Source organism: Rhinolophus hipposideros (assembly GCF_964194185.1).
Source record: "Rhinolophus hipposideros genome assembly, chromosome: 15".
Taxonomy (NCBI): domain Eukaryota; kingdom Metazoa; phylum Chordata; class Mammalia; order Chiroptera; family Rhinolophidae; genus Rhinolophus; species Rhinolophus hipposideros.
In genome coordinates this window covers 11,727,324-11,744,754 of record NC_138061.1, presented here as the reverse complement: position 1 = coordinate 11,744,754, position 17,431 = coordinate 11,727,324, and the positions used below count along the sequence as shown (strand labels likewise).

The window sequence follows — 17,431 nt, the reverse complement described above, 5'->3', positions numbered from 1 at the left end:
TTGGTATGTCTCTAAGTTGGGGGAACAGTGTCAGGTTTGGGGTTGCTACTGCCTCTCCTGAAGCTTAGAACAAACAATGGGGTACAAGAAGCTGGCAGGGAAATTCATTTTCAAGGAGGAGGAACATGACTGGTGTTCACGCAGCCTCTGCAGAGGTACATACGTGCGTACACACAAGAAATATGTGAGACCGAGTGAAAACATGCCCTGGAACTGTGACACAAATGAAAATGAAATGAACGGAACCAGGGCAAACATGTGCAACTTAGTTCAACAGCTAAATTAAATTAACCAAAGAGGTGATTTATTACCTCCACCAGACCAGCACTTTCATTTCAATAGAGCCCGCCTTAATTTGCTTTCACCTCACTTGAGGATTGCGGTCACCAGTGGGTAGGCAGTACTTCAAATTTCTTAAAGCAATAAGCACTGTTTCTATTTTCTCTTTCTGTCTACATTTGTTATAACAATAGATATAAAACATATGTCTTACATGAAAGATATCTGTAAAAGAGATGAAAGAAACCAGTCATCTCCCATATTAAGAAATGCCAGTGGGATTGGGAAGTGTTTGCACTCGGAAGAAATGTCAATCCTTATGTCAGGACTCCTTGATGATCCTTCTGAGGTTGGTGATGGCTATCTACTCTCCAGGACGTATTGCCATATAACCTAAAGCTGTTCCATGATGAAAGTGACTAAACACGTAGAGTATGCATTTAGAAAAACCATCCAAACTTTGTTTTTAACAATCTGTGATATGGACTATCACTTACCTGACAACCAACCAAAAAAAGGTCTGGAAAGATAATTAACGGTAATTTTTACCTGCACGCCCTACTCCATTTGCAACAAACATTTTACTGGTAAGGAGAAATTAATGGTGAGGACGAATTACTGGTGAGTACCCAGAGCCAAAACGTCCATCCTTTTCCCCCAGACCAATGAGGCTGGGTAGTTACAGCCCGGCCGACCCCTGTCCATCAGAATTTCCACAGGACCAATCAGCCATCGAAACTTCCATGGGTGACAGTGTGAGACTAGGTCAGATATAACAGGCTGCTGGAATTTTGGTTAAATTCCTTTTCTTTCAGAAGAAGGGAGACATTTTCTTTCTGTCTTTTTTTTTTTTTACTGGCAAGAGCACATGTACCCCTTCCCTCACTCTGGCTATAAAAAGGCATCAATGTGAGTTACAAACTCTGTAGAAGATGAGGCATAATTCATACTTCCAAAACAGAAGGAAGAATAAATAATTTTTTAGAGAAAACAAAAAAATAAAGATGGCAGCCCCTTGTAACTTTAAAATAGTATAAGTAGGGTGTCTATAATTTTTTTTTATTCAAATAGCTGAGAACATACCTTGAAGATACAAGCACTAGTCCTCCAATGTCTCCCCATCCCAGACCAACTGCTTGCTGACAACTGTACCCCACAGGGACAAAACTTCCTAAAAGCTGATGTAAAAAGGGGAAAGTTGTACATAGAAAAAGATCCTACATCAACTATCTTTCTATCAAATTAATTTGAAATGCTTTGTGATCATGGTGAAGGAAAGGAAGCAGCTTAGAAACGGCAAGAACACTTCCGAACTACCAGTTACTACTGTTGCCTGGCCTAGCTAACACACCTCACCAAACGGTTCATTTCTTACCTGGAAATGAGGGTGCTCTTATAACTGCAATGTTCTGTGGATGTGTGTGATAAGATATGGAATGAGACTATCTTTATATTCCTAAATGTGTACGACACACGCCCACAGATTGATAACAGACACAGGAAGGAGGAGAGCATGAAGAAACGTGGAATAAAAGTCCTCAAAATAAGCCATTTTGTGGATTATTCAAAATTACTGAAGTTATCAACTCACATAATTTGCTTATTAAAGAATGTCAAGTTTGAGCAACTAACCCAAAAATGTCAATAACCACAATTGACCTTTCATGGGAAACTGGGTGCTTTTTAATAAGTGTGGTGAGGAGAGTTCAATCACAGCATAACAGAACTTGTTGAAGTGCATTAATGCAGTTTGTAGTTAGTACATCATATAGCAGTATTATTCAATTAGGGAAGATTACTGTTGAAAAACATTACATTTTAATTCCCCAGGAGGAAACTGAAAAGGAACTGTAAAATCATCACTGGAAGAACATGAAAACAGTCAAGCACAATGCACCTACAGAAAGATAATTATCTCCAAATACAGGAAGTATGTCAGGTAAACTACCCACCTCTTCAAGCCTACGCTTAGCATACGTGCAAAAATAAAGTACAATACAAATACTGCAATTATTACTATATCATTTTCCTTTGCCCTTCGTAAGAAACACCTGACAGCTACATGCTGAGCCATGCTAACAAAACCAAACCTTTCACTTTCTTTAATAGTAAAATTATCATTACTGAATCATTGTCATAAAAAAAACGCATTCAAGTACATTACCACTTATTTTAAATAAACACCAATTCTGAAACAATCAACTTTGAAAAGCTGCATAAGCTTTTTAAAAAAATCCCTGATTACATTTCTATTTATTCACTGTGGTAGGCTGAAACATTGTATTTTTAGAGACTGACTACCACTTAATATCATAAAAAAAACAAACAAACAAAAAAAAACACCAAAAACCAAAACAAAGAAAAAAACCCTGCCTAATGTAGAACAGTAGTGAATCAAGAAAACTGTGTGCTTGTCACTGATCTTCACTGTACATAAGAACTGTGATAAAATATGGTACTTGTGCCACATTAGTACATGAGAAAACACAATTAACTCATAGCACAGAGCACATGGTTTACCAATACTCCATTGAACTCAAGGGCTGCACTTTCACCTCAATTCTGCATTCAGGCCACCAGAACATTTCCACCCAAGTCCTTGGGAGGCTTTGGACATGATCAATAGCATGTATTTTTCTTCCCATAGTTAACAGTGTGTGTAATTAACATTGACTATGCGACTTACTGGTTTGATGCCAGCTCCTGAATTTTAAGTTTATTTCAGTATATCCTAGAAAGGAATTTGTATGCCATAGTGCCTAACAATTTCCATGCTACTACAGTCTCTCTATCAAAAGAGGCTCAGAAGCAAAAAAAGTCTCAGAGGCAAAAACAAAACAAAACTTATCTGGGGGCTTTTTAAATCACCTTAAGTTGGTCAGGTCTGTTTATCCAATTACCCACAGCACTGTAAACTTTCGGCATTACATTTGAATAGTGGTATGCACATGACCTAAAAAGACATCAACATCTGACTTTTTGTAACCTTCTAAAAGAAGTCACACTTAATACAGTAATTAGAAAAAAATCTTATCCTATAAAGATAAAAAAAACACATTGAATGTGTATTTTGCTCAACAGCTTACTTATGTTTATAGGTGAACTACTTATTACAAAAGTGACACCAGAAAAGAACCTGTAATCTGAATACAAGTGACAAGAGCAGAATGTCTGTAGCCCTTGCCAATACACCAAAAGTAATCCTGTGCTTACTGACAAGGAATTCTACACGTCAGCCTTGTGGCTTATGGATCAGCAGTTGGAGCTGTCTGTGTCTCTTTTTTCAATACTGTCTTCTTTGTAGTCTGGTTTAATGTTGCCTTCATCATCCTTGTGTTGAGTTGGATCTTTTTCAGCAACCTGGTCTTTGGTTTGGGATTCATGTGTTGAAACAGGATCTAAAACTACAACTGGTTCAGCGTGCTTTTCACTGCCAACGTACCGTCTCCTCCATCCAGTGTTACTGGGAGGCCTAGGGAACGAACAGTCAAACAATAATAAGAAGAAGAAACAGAGAGAGAAAATAGTTGTCCTTCACATTCCTGGATTTAGACGATCAAACAACCCAGAATGTTCTAAGTCTAATCCACATGCACAAAATGGTCTACAAGATGCCAGCCATTAAAAAAAGAAAGAGCTATTAGATTACATATTAGGAGCAGAAGACCAGAAGAAAGAAGGCAGCAAAAGTCTGAGCAATTAACTACAGAAATGTTAAAAAGCCAAATGCACCTACCTGCTTAATTACATGCTCGACTCAGGAAGTGCTAAGCTTATGGACACGTGCACACCACCTCCCGCCTCTGCCAAGACTCCTGACCCGCTTTTCATTTAGCTGGAAGGAGCCAGCTACCAGCTACGCCTCTCCCTTGTGTGCCTGGGTATATCTGGTTGCAGATTAGCTCTGAGGAGACTGCAGAGATGAGGGAGGTAAATCACCCCCATGGCTGATGGAAAACTGACAGATGTGTCCGCTGCTGCCTCTATTGACAAGGAGGAATCTGGTCAGACCTGGGGAAGGGTGAGGGGGGAAGGGCAGATGGGAGAACCCAGAGAAGAAGCTAAAATGCTAAGTCACCAGAAAGCTTTTCTAAAAAGGAGAATCGTGTTTCTTGAGAAATTTCTTATTGAATTTCAGATACAATTTCTTTCTTCTACAGAGGTTTCCTCTTTTCTCTTCCGATGCAAGAAGCGACTGCTTCTCAAGCTGAGCGGGTGCCAATTTCCTTGTGGAAAGAGATGTCCTTGCAACACTCTTCTCTTGCCATGTGTCAGGAAGTTTGGCAGTTGGTAGTCCATTCTCTCAAGTCAGAAGCCACCATCTAAAGGTACTGGGCTGCTGGCCTGGTGCCTGAAGGTTGAGGCAGCAGCTCTTCAGACTTCTCTGGTCTTCTCGGCAAACACTAGGGTGTTAACCATGAAGCAGTACACCCTGTGCCACTTCTGGCCGTCAGGACATCTCCTGGTGAACCGCTGGCAGGCTGTGCCCACTGCTCTACCAGCCCCTCACCAAGAGTTGATTTCCACAACTCTCTGAGTCCCAGAGCAGGTCAGATCTGCTCGGGAGGCATTCTCCTACCACTCAATACTTCTCCCTGGTGGGACTGCCCACACTTATAAATATTGTGCAATCAACTGTTTGATGTCTATCTCTCCAAATAAAATGTAAGCAGTTTACATGAAACAGAGACTATTCAGCTTTGTTAACAGTGACATCCTAGCTAGCACCTAGCGCAGACTCATTTGTGGACTAAACAAATGAGCAGGTACAAATGAACTCCGAGAAAGGCTCAGAATGCATGGGCAGAAACGAAGGCTTTAGACGTGAGGAGGCGTGGAGGTCTCTGTTACACGGCAAAAACAACGAACAAATGATCAACTGTTGAGAGAAAGTGGCCGCCATGGTCCAGCAACAGGTACAAAAACCCTTAAACTCAGTGACCAGTTTTGTCACTTTCTGACCAATACTATGAGATTTATTGAAACACCTGAAAAGCACTTCATCTGGTTATCCGCTTATACTAACTGGTGTGCTCATCATCATTCAGTGACTAACACAGAACTCTTTCTTCTTTGGAGGAGCTCAAAGCGAAGACACTCCCAGGAGCCTGAGAGGAAAGCTATGCTGTAGTGAGGACAGACTCCTTCAGTTCTGCCTTGATTTGGTAACGTCCTTGTCATTAGAAAACATCAAGACACTCTTCATCTACCTTGGCCGAGGACCCACGTGTCAGGATGTCTGTTACTAGACTCTGGGAATCAGAATGGGCTGTAGTTTTCCCACTGATACCTGGTTTGACTTTCTCTGACCCAAGCAACACCTGAAAGGCCGTGTCTACTCGGGGACGGTCAGAGAAGCAGAACTACCATGCGTGTTATCAGGGATTTATTATAGGAATTAGACCACGGGCTAATTCCTATTAGTGGAGGGAGCTGGCTGGGCAGTCCCTGTAGGTCTGTGGCCTCTAAGTCTGACGCTGGGCCTAAAGGCAGCCATTATGGCAGCTGAAAAAGGAAAATGGATGAAAGGTGGCAAGAGACAGCGCAGCAGCTGTCTCTCACAATCCCCAATCCTGACGATGCAGACGACTTGCAGTAGAAACTGGGGAGGACACTCCCCGTGGAACGGCACATACTCCTGGTCCAGGATTTGGAGAAGCTGGAGGAAGAGACGGGAAGCTAGAGAAACTGTGTGCAGCTGCCGGCACATGGCAAAGAGGTAATGACATGCATGACCTGTTAACAGCAGCTGCCCTACGGGGACCTTCACAGCGGTTAAAAAACCCAAGCCCTATAGGTCACTTCTGTGTTCTAAATCCCATGCAAATTTCTCTTCCGGTCAACCTTAACCTAGTAATAGACGCAAATGGGCAAGGGGCTTCTAAGAAAGGAAGTGCCAGCCGAGCTAGGTTGTTCCAGTCGAAGCCACAGCAAAACCTGTGCATCCAGTCACCAGTCTGGCTCCCATGTCTTAGGTTTGAGGCCACCGTTCTGTAAACCAGCCAATCCGCTCTAAGCATGCAAATGAGCATTCCTCTCATTCTAGGTGAACAAAGTCCACGGACCCATATTGACGTGGATCCCTTCTGTAGAACTAGCAGGGATGTTTTCATGCCCGCGTGTGTCTGCAGGTGAAGGGGTGGTGAGCACATCCTACAAAAGCTTTCTTCATCGGCTGGAGGCTGAACACTTCCTCGAAGTGCTCTCAGGGCTGCCCAACAGCAACAAATGGGTGTTGACTGAACTGAAAACTCAGAAACCTTGTATTGTCAGGCTGAAATTGTCCTGGAATTGTCTCAGTGCAAAGAATTGTTCCTCTTTCTTGAAGTAAGCCTCTCAACTGCAGATTAATCTATTATTAAGTCACCTGTAGGCTACAATTTGAGAGCTCCTTTGTTGATTATCACTGAACTTGGCACAATGGGCAATTTCTCTGAATCTACACATTGAGAGTCAGAATAACGGGTTTCTCAAGGTTAATGCCCACTGACTTGGAATCCGAATGGGTTCAAGACTAAATGGGACTATGGCAAGCATCGAGTCCAACCTGTCCTTATTTATAGCAGAGGAAAATCACATTTGGGGAGAGGAAGAGCCTGGCCTAAAATCACACAGCTTATCAGCAGCAAGCCCAGAACAAGAACCAGCAGTTCTTATCTCCACCTTCCTGCTTTTTCCACAGCACTGTGCTCTTTCACCAAAGGCATCTTCTCCTGAAACATAATGATGCTACAGGCTAATTGTGGCGTGATGTCTGATTTACTTCTTGCTCAATCCGTTTTCAGCTGCATCTTTCAGATATGTAAATATAAACGACCAACTCTTCAAGCTATCCTTGTTTTCCTTTTTCCTTTGTGACTTGTAGCTCCTCCCAGTTTGAGATCATTAGGTCCATTCCTGTTTCCCTTGGGGAGCTGCCCAGGGACCCTTATGGAATTAGGCGACTTCCTCCTAGGTCTCATTCTAGCTCCATCCCCATCTTATGGGAAGAGCCAGAGAGCCCCAACAGTGATGGTGCCAAAGACCCACGCTCTTGCTCTAAGCAGCTGTAGTGGCAGGTTCTAGAAAGTTAAATATGAAGCTTCTTCCCCAAGGTAAAAATCCCAGGCATTCAAATGCAACAACCCAGTAGGAACTGCAGTGGACTATTGTTCCGTTCACTCTTTCTACTTGAATTCTTCATCTAAGGGCAATGACCACAAATAAGGAACTAAAATTCAGTACTCGTGAAAAGTAGGGCAGACAGTCTCCTGTATGCTGCAAAATCTCCAAGTAAAACTTACATTTTATAGGTGAGATAAAGACTAAAATCATGGGATATTCAGGTTGACAAGGATCAGTGATCCCTTTTCATCGGTCAGATGAAGACACTAAAGAATAGTGAGTTAGATGATTTGTCCAAGGGCACATACTTGTTCACAGAAAATACAGGACTAAAACTGTGGAATCTTGATTTCCCATCCAATATTCTTTTTCTTACCACAACATACGGGTAGTTATTTATGATCCATTCATATAGATATTATCACAGGTCATTTCAGATTATTTTCTCAAGGGCTATTTCAAGACAAAAAGAAAAACCAGAAAGCTAAATGAAAGCTAGGAGACAATATACCAACCTATGTCACTCTATGAAGCCTGATGTCCAAGCACAACTTGGGTGCCCTTTCAGAAACCAGCTATTTTCCCCAACTGCAAGAGAGCAGACTGTGGGGCTCGGACAGCTGGGGCCACTTGCTGGTAAAAGGAAAGACTTGATTCCAAACCGTTCTGGTACCAGAAGAATCAGAACACTGCAAACAGTATTGTCAAAACTGAACTTTAGAAAGAACTCAGTGATTTCTCAGACTGTGTTACAGACATGAAAGCATAGCGTTCTAATTTTTAAAAAGCACGTCATTGTTTGCATTCAATAAAATACCTTTCAAAATCAACTTTCCACGTTCCAATTATATTCAACAACATTCTAGCTAACATTTCGGCTGCAATTCAAATTAACTAATGCCCCAAAGAGCCCTAATAGACATGGTTCTGAGCTCAATTGAATACAATCAAAGCTCATGAAATGAAGGGGGAAATGCTTATTTCATGCAAATTCTGCATATCACTCAAGCTTAATTTTACTGATAATATAAAGGTGGGACATTTTGAATATTACAGTGAATGAAACTTTTAAGCCGTAAGAGTTATTTTATAAAATGCTACCTCTGAAAAGCTGATTGCCAAACAGTATAAAAATGGTTTGAGGCATAAATGCCAAGTTCATTTCTATTTCACTTCTGAGGTAACTATCTTTCAAATCGCAACAGCTGGACTATTTAACACAATCTGGTGAATCAAAGTATAGTTCTTCTCTGGTCTCACAGTGGGACGTCTGCATTAGTCTGTGGCAGCCATCCAACAAATGACGCACAGCCGGACGGTCTGAACTCTGTTTCATTTACAATAAAATGGATAAAGCTGCAATCATATTTACCACCTTCAAGGACAGAAAACGGAAAGATTTAAATTTGTCTTTATAAAGTAGTTTCCTGGGAAAACTCCAAAGAAGAGGTCAGTTTTATACTTTCCCTTGTGTAAAATAAGTCTTTTTTCCCCCCAAGCCTTTTTATACAGTCACTACAGCAGTAATGGCATTACAGCAGACATAGTTTTTATTGTTTCTCTCAGACACCCTATTTTTCAGATTTTAATACACTTATCCAAAATTTCCCAAAGTACAGTTTCAAACATAAAATAACACTTTCTATATTATTACCAATGCTAATACTTTTCAATATAATAAAGGTAGAACAAAGCTCATTTCTTTTGGCTTTGTGTACTTTTTAAAATTCCATTTTAGCTCGAAGAATAGTTTGTCGATTTGGGTCGGCTCCTGTTTGGGGGAAAAGTAGATACCATTTTAAATTATGAAAAAAATAACATTGTTAAACAGCATCATACCGCCATGGTCGAAAATCTGCCATCGGATCTGGGCACTGATTTGCCCTCCAGATTAATGAGAATCCCTTTCTGACAGAGGTAACAATGGCTGGGCAGGGACCTCTGTGTCCACACTCAGCCATATTTCTTTGAATGGAGTAGCTGCAGCACAGGCATCGCAGTACAGGGGTTACCTCGCAGACCACGGGCATGCTACAAAGCCTCACCCCAGCTCTTTTCTTCTTTCAGTGTCAGCTGAACTGTGGACATTGACAGATTCCAAAATACACTAGCCCACAGAGGCTCGGGAAGGTGAACCGTTCTCGCCAGCAAAATCAACACTGATAAAGCGTGAAGGAAGACTGATGTTATGAGGTTGGTGCAAAAGTAACTGTGGTTTATTAAAAGTAATTAACAGGTTTAAAAAAAAAATTTTGCAAAAACCGCAATTACTTTTGCACCAACCTAATAGCTCAGGCAAAGATTCTGCCAGTATGCAATCCTTTGGGGGGGGGGCTACTTTTAAAGCTTTTCGCAATTGTGCACAACTCTAAGTCACCGTGGGAAAAATCTATTCACATCCCAATTATTAAAAGTGAACATTATTTAAAGAAATATTTTAAGAGATATAAAGTCTTCCACAAAATTCACCACATTCGTATAACACTGGCTCCTCAAGAAAGTTGTCATGCCCAAAATGCTCACCATTTTCATTCTAAGTTTTCCAAACAATATGTTTAAATTTGTAAAGGTTTTTCTTTAAATTTACTATATTATATACTTTAAAATCTCTTTTAAGATGGGAAGTCACACAGAATTTAGTGTGCTATTTTTCATATAGTTATGACAAAGTATATTTCAAATGAAATGTGTTTATGAGATTTCAGAAGTTAGGTCAATTTATCCTTAAGTCTGAAATTGCATTTAAGGTTTAGTCAGCTACTTCTATTTGAATGAATAAAAAAATCTCCCCTCGAGTCCACTACACACAAAAGGAAACACAAGTACTGCAAAGACTACTGGGAGATGTTTTAAAAAAAAGATTACAAAACACCAAAAGCAATTTGGTTCTGCAGAAGCGCTATACTTTAGGCTAAGTCTCTTAAAATCACAGGTCTTTGCAACTGGAGGCGAATGTTAGAAGGCAATTAATTCTTTGAGAGAATTGAGAATTACTCAGCAGTGTTTTAACAATCATTTTGAGATTTACTCAACAGAATTTTAACAGTAGCTGTATGTAATACAGCCTCAACAATTAATCTGGAAGGAAGTTGCTGTTTGTCTGTACAGCAACTCAGAACACTTGTAAGACTAAACTGACAGGCGGATCTTCCGGGCAATCCACAGGATAACTCCTTGGGGGGTAGGAAAAAAGACTAAGTGAGGGGATCTCAACTTCCAGAACATCCAGTTGTTCTGCTAATTTTGTTGTTGAAACTTAATGGTCCATGTACAGGCACACAAGGAGAACCATTGTAGTCGTGCTTTGCCCAGCCTAGCTGTTTCCTGCAGTGTCAGTACACAATTCAGCAGTACTAAGATTACAGTGCAGGGCAGAACAAATCCTTTAATTGTATAAGAGCGTCAGATTAAGCAGTAACTTCCATGCCGTTCATTCTGCTAGCTAGTAGTCTCGACTCGGAAACAAATGTTTACTAAGTACAGGAAAGGTGCCCTTCATTCTCCGCTCCATACCACGCACACATGCACACACATGAGTGCATACACATACACAAAAGGGAAGAGAGGAGAAGAGGAGATGAGGAAATGGTGGAGGTGAAATAAGAGAAAGAAAACGTACCCTTTCCACCAGGGGGACTAACGGAACTCCTCTATTTCCCATTTGAACAAAATGTTGACCCAAATCTCTCTTCAGGAATAGTTGCATGACCAAACAAATTAATTTCCAGCTGTGATCAATATTTGAGAGAATAATTTAAGCTAAGTTTCCCTAAAAGTTAAGAATCTCAATTTCTATTTGGTGACAAATCCAAAGGCTCAGATTCTCTAGCTCCAAAAGAACCGTGCTTTTCAATTTCATTTTTCCACATTAGTTTCATACTGGAAATAATGAAATAAAAATGAAGAGACCAGTTAGAGGTCAAACAATGATAAAATCAATCTTACTTTTAATTGAAAACCTGTAAAGTGATTCGATTTTTTTTTTCTGTCTCTGAAATGTTTGATCACACTAAGAGATATCTAAAATTTTTATCAACTAACATTTGGTATTCATTTAATGGCTCAAACAAGATGAACTCTTACAAAAATAAATCTGGTGGGACCAAAAGTCACATGTATACCACAGGTCACAAAATTAAATGCAAATTAAAATAAAAAAAATGCTTTCATTGGAAATGAGCATTTTTCCATTGAAACTGAAGTCCTGTAATTGCTACATGAGCTTTTTGTTTTTTTAAATTCTTCTAGGGCATAATGTGACCTATTTTGACCTCCCAAACAAAAAAGGCAAACTGGCAGCCTGTCTGGTGGTTAAAAAAGAAATTTAAAACAGCTTGATAAAGCTTAGAGTTTTGGGGAGATGGGGAGTGAAGAGAAGCGTGATGAGTTAGAGAAGTGTTAACTGGAAGAGTCTCTGATGATTGTGGCTAAAAAGCATCTTGGAGAATGACCAAGAGATGAGGACACAGTTATGAAATCACTACAACTCACACCAATTACAATGGAACCTGAGTTCACTGTCAAATGGGCTCTCCCTCTTGAAGCCAAGTTTTATAAAAGAACTGTAACTAGATGAAATGAAAAATCATCTTTGAGGTTGACTGCCTGTTTACCTGTAACTCTCAAGAGGATATTCACCTTCCTGAAAGTAATTAATAGAAAACGTGAGCACAGATGAATAAAGCCCAATAGGGACAAGTAGGACTACTTCGTTCCTGAGACTGCTCAGAGACAAAAAAGCAAGATGACAAGACCACAAGATTATCTTGGGTGTGTGCCTGACTGTGATGTGGAACTCTTTTGAGATCTGCTTACTTCTTTCTCTACATTGTAGGCCCACTTGTCCTCCCTCTCTCTATACTAGAGATATCCTAAAACATGATGACAAATGGGCACCTAAGCGCAAACTTAAGGAGCTAGCCAGTAATTGACTAAAGATGGAGTTGTCTCCAAGAGGTACAGCATAGAGTGGATACAACAATCAAACATATTTTTGGCCGTAGAATGTATGAAATGGCTGGATACACAGTGAGTCACCTTTACATTATATTGTATTACCATTTAGTAAAGAACCTTTCTAATCCAATGATTAGAGTCGGGTATTTTCTAGGTATCTGACTTCTGGGAATAAACTATTCAACACATTTGAAATGTCAACAAATAAAAAAACGTGTAAATTAGGCGGCCGGATGGCTCACTTGGTTAGAGCACGAGCTCTGAACAACAGGGTTGCCGAGTCAATTCCTGCTTGGGCCAGTGAGCTGCGCCCTCCACACGAGATTGAAGACAACAAGCTGCCGCTGAGCTTCCAGAGAGGCAGCTGGATGGCTCAGTTAGTTAGAGAACCAGCTCTCAACAAGGTTGCCAGTTCAATTCCCACATGGGATGGTGGGCTGCACCTCCTGCAACTAAGATTGAAAATGGCGACTAGACTTGAAGCTGAATTGCGCCCTTCACAACTAGACTGAAGGACAATGACTTAGAGCCGATGGGCCCTGGAGAAACACACTGTTCGCCAATATTCCCCAATAAAATTAAAAACAAACAAACAAAAAAACCACGGTGTAAATGAAATTTATGCCAAAGACTAAAGCAGCTGAGGCTGGTATTCTGGTATGGTAATTTCCAAAGCTTATTTGTGAAGCATGCCCATTTATTGGACATTTGACACGAAAAACACTAAAATAATTTCTTTCCAGCTATTCTTAAATGTTCTTGCTAATTCAGGTTGTCTCTCCTTTTCAGAACTGTTTTACTGGCTAACGTTTTCTTCCCTTTGCAAGAGATGTTTTCATTGTTTGGGTAAGCCTTAAGAAGAGGAGGGAGAAAGAAAGCCATGGCACTATGAGTATGTGGGGTCAGAGGAGCAGGATGTGAGTGTCACGAGGCTAATGGAGAAATTGCGGAATTATTCAGTAGAAGAAACCTTATGGTCTCTTTCTTCCCTCCTATTCCTTGAGCTTTTAATACACTCAACGCAGTAAGCTATATAGTTCAAAAGCGTGGGCTTTGGAGACAGGACGAAAAAGGTTCAAATGAAATCGACCCAACTATCGATTAGGAATAGAACTGAGGGCAAATTGTTTGCCTCACTGAGCCTCAGTTTTCTCATCTGTGAAATGGAGATATGTCCATTCTGTACATCAATGGACAGAATAATACATGAAAGCATCTGGCTTTAATAAATGGTAGCGAAATACAGTAAAAACAACAAAACAGCATTGAAGCAAATTCCAAAGTCCTGAACCCCCAAAATGGAAACTGGTTCCATTAACTATAGCAGGCATCTCTAATCAACATATATGTTCTGCCTACAGCAACACAACACAAGCACGAAATTCCTTTTGGATGAATAGTATGATAATATGGATCTATATTAATATACTTTGATGACAAGTAATAGAAGTTATTAACTAAAAAAAAGAAAAACACAAGCAATGGAATAGGCTTTTACCGCCCCCTTCGCCCCCAAAATGTTTTCCCAACTTACTTCACAGATATCAATCAGGAACATCAGACTTCTGTGTTCTGTGGATAACAGAGCTAACACTCTGTTTCAGGTATCTCACACAGGACGAAAATGGAAGACAACTTTACCCAGGTCTAGGTGTACCACGTTTTCTTACTTATTGTTCAAACCTACATTTGTTTCTGAAGTATTCATTTCCTAATTGCCCATTAATCAATGTCCCAGAATATGTAAATTTGTAACTAGTCAACCTTACTGGAGTGAAAGAAGAAAGGTTAGGCACTGACCACTCTGGGGTGACCGTATGCATGGCACTTTTCTGCACATGTGATTGGGAGGAATGTCAAGTGTCTGTGTCACATTAGAAAAAATATATTGCAAAGATGGCAAATTTATGGCTGATGGCAGAGATCTGGTTCTGGAAATAACCCAATGTGCTTGCCACCCTGTCCACATATGGAAAGACAATGGTTTAGACACCTAAGTTTCCTTGTTACTCCCTCCAGTCTACAGACTTTTTTTACTGGTGAAAATACAAATGATTCTTGGTTTTTCTGACCCTGTGTAACAGCCTGTTTTTCAGGGACTGTAGCTGTCTGAAAGTAATACAAGTTATTTTTTTAATTCTATAATGTGGCATTTTCTCTATTTGATATTAACTAACCATCCCACCCATTGAGATTAGCTTGAATCAATGAGACTCACTATACTTTAACAGTCAAATTACTCAAAAGGAAAGAGCACAGAAGCAAAAATCAAGTTCATATTATTCATTTGCTTGCCCAGCTCTTTATCCCTTATAGCATAAAAGGAGATTATGAGTATAATTCCTGTCTGAATTATAACTAGCCAGAATTAATGAAATTCAAATTCACTGTTAGATTTAAGATATTATTACTAGATAGTATATACTTATGAGAAAAAATTAACAAAGCAAATATTTCTAACGCTATTATTAAAACAGAAATAGAAACTATTAGGCTTCTCCAAGTCCTGATTATCTCTCTCTTTTTCTTAAACAAAAGAAAACAAAACACCGTGCTTTGTTTAGGCTGGGATAAGAATGTTAATTTTAATTAATCCTTGTAATTAAGTATTAAACGTGTCTCTTGGCTTCTTATAAGTCCCCAGGAAGTAAATCCATATACTGTATGTATCTCTAGCTCTATAATTTACCAGACAGGAGTTACTCAATTATTTGGAATACATACATATGTTGATTTTCAGAATTTCTTAAAAGAAAATAAATTTCCAGGAATAGCCTGATGTTATTTAATTTTCTGCTTAAGTGAAGATCTTATGCAGAAAACATCTTTGCTTCTACTCTTACTTTAAAAACTTTCTTAGTAGGTAAGCACTCTGTCCTGTCCACCTGAGGCCAACCAAGTGAAAATGTCTGAACTTTCTGGGTATTCTGTTGTCTCCGATAACTTTATCTTGTGTAAGTACAAAGACACAGGAAATATGCAAGACTGAGCTGATTGTAAACAACTCCTGGGCATTTGAGACAATGTTTAAAAAAACAGATATACCAACCAAATAACAAACAAAAATATTATTCAGCTTTTGACTGTTGAATAATGGGGGAATGCTGGTTAACTGACTATTCCATTTAATTGATATCCTGCTGTTGATACTAAAAATGTACACATTCATTCATCTAGTCAACAAGTATTTACTGAGATTCTACCATAAGGCAGGAATTTTTCCAGGTGTTTGACATATACCTGGCAATAGAGCAGACAAAAAAAAATTCCTACCCTGATGGAGCTTACATTCTAGCAGGGGAAGAGAGAAAATAAGCAGTAAATATTAGAAAATAACTGCTATACAGAAAAATGGAGTAGGTTAAGGGGGAATCCAAGTTTAGAGGAAGATGAGTTACAATTTTAAATAGGATGGTCAGGGTAGGCCTTACTGAAAAGATAATATTTGAACAAAGAAATGATGGAGGTGAGATAGTAAGTCATGTGGCTACCGGGGGAGTGCATTCTAGGCAAAGGGGACAGCAAAAGCAAAGGGCAAGGGTGGCTTGATAGCTGGCCAGAGAGGCCAAAGTGGAGGGAGGAGGAGGGGGTAAGAGGGGTAGGGACTGGTGCGTGTGTGCGCATGTATGTCACAGTGTACTCGTATGTACTAGAGCCTACTATGATTGACATCCTCCCTGCCCCTTGATTCTGTCAAGAGCTGACAGGGACACTCACCTGACACAATGGTGGTGTCGCCACAGATCAAAATAAAGATGCAACTACCAGAGTGCAAAGACAGTTTTAAAAAGCAAAGGAAGCATTTCACTTCTTAAGTGGTCTGACTTCAAAGCACTTCGGCAATTCAGGTCTAGCGGGTAAGACACTGTGGTTGGCTCTACTTCACGGTTTGTGCAACAGAGTGAACGTGCTAGTCAGAGGCAGCCAGAAACAGTGCTGCAAATAACCCTTCTCGTTCACGGCAGCTAGACCAGTTTCAAGGAATCCTGATAAATCACATGAGTTTTCACTTCTTTTCCTCATTAAAAAGCTAGGTTTAAACACGAATGAAGTGTGCCGGCGTAAGAAGTGAATCATCACCATGTACATACACAAAATACTTGGATTCATCTGGGTAGTCTAATTGTACTTAAGGAACAGTTTTCAGAAAGGCACGCTTCTTTGCTAAATGACTTTCAATATGAAAATACGTGGCCTTAGTTATTTCAGCCGAAGAATGTTGAGCAGTGAATAATCAAGCATTAGGTTACCAAGTTTAAAAGTTAATACAGCAGCAGAGAGTATTTGTATTAGCGCTTTAAGTAGATAAATTAAGTTGAAATGTGTCTCTTAAGCAGTCATTGAACAAGCAAGATGAGAAATAAATTGAGCTCACATAGGCCTTTATGGCGTCTAACAACTGTGTCTGTCAACAAATGGATCCTTTTCACTGTCAATTCAACACACACTTTGCAGACCTTGGGCCTGCAATTATTTCATTTCCTTTCTTGGGAATGTAATTTCCACTTACTTTTGGAGAATAAAAGGCAGACAAAAGGAGGAAGGAGTTGCAGTATTTTCTGATTAAGATTATCTGTGTAAAATGGTAAGGGGAAAAAAAAAATCTATACACACACACTCAAGCATTTCTCAGAAACTAACTTGTCTCAGCCAAATTGCTTTTGTGTCTGGATATCGGTTCAAATGCAGCCAGATTGTTGATGTCAAATTAGGTGTTAAACAAATTTAATAGGAAAGATGAAGAATGAATATAGATCATCTTTCTGTTAGAACTGTTCAAATGACTGGAGTCAAAAGAAAGGAAACACATGACTGCAGGAGAGAACGTGCTCTTAAATACAATGAAATTAGATAAAACTGTAGATCAGCAAAGAAGGCTATTCATTCCAAAAGAGAAAAAAAACAAGTTAATAGTACCAATGAGAAATGCAAGAGTGGAAGGAAATATCAGTTGACAAAAACAGATCTACATTGAATTTCAAGTTCATTTGTCCAGGTTTCACCTTTTAAACGAAGACAGGTAGAACTACAAAAAAAAAAAAAAAAAAAAAAAAAAAAGGTTCTTTCTCTCCTGATAAAACAGGAAATCAGA

General features: G+C 39.6%; 1 protein-coding gene across 4 annotated transcripts in view; it reads right to left on the bottom strand.

Moving 5' to 3' along the window:
• The window catches only part of SHTN1 (shootin 1), a 98,845-nt gene that overhangs the window by 2,448 nt on the left and 78,966 nt on the right, over nt 1–17,431 (bottom strand). The window contains exon 17 of one of the 4 annotated variants that reach the window (XM_081074995.1): nt 1,140–3,751. The exons of 2 other annotated variants lie outside the window; for them this stretch is intronic. In XM_081074995.1, the coding sequence (XP_080931121.1) occupies nt 3,532–3,751 (220 nt within the window). In that variant the 3' untranslated portion in view covers nt 1,140–3,531. Of the gene's footprint in view, nt 1–1,139; nt 3,752–17,431 lie in introns of those variants that run through there. One more of the 4 variants, XM_081074998.1, reaches the window with a different exon arrangement.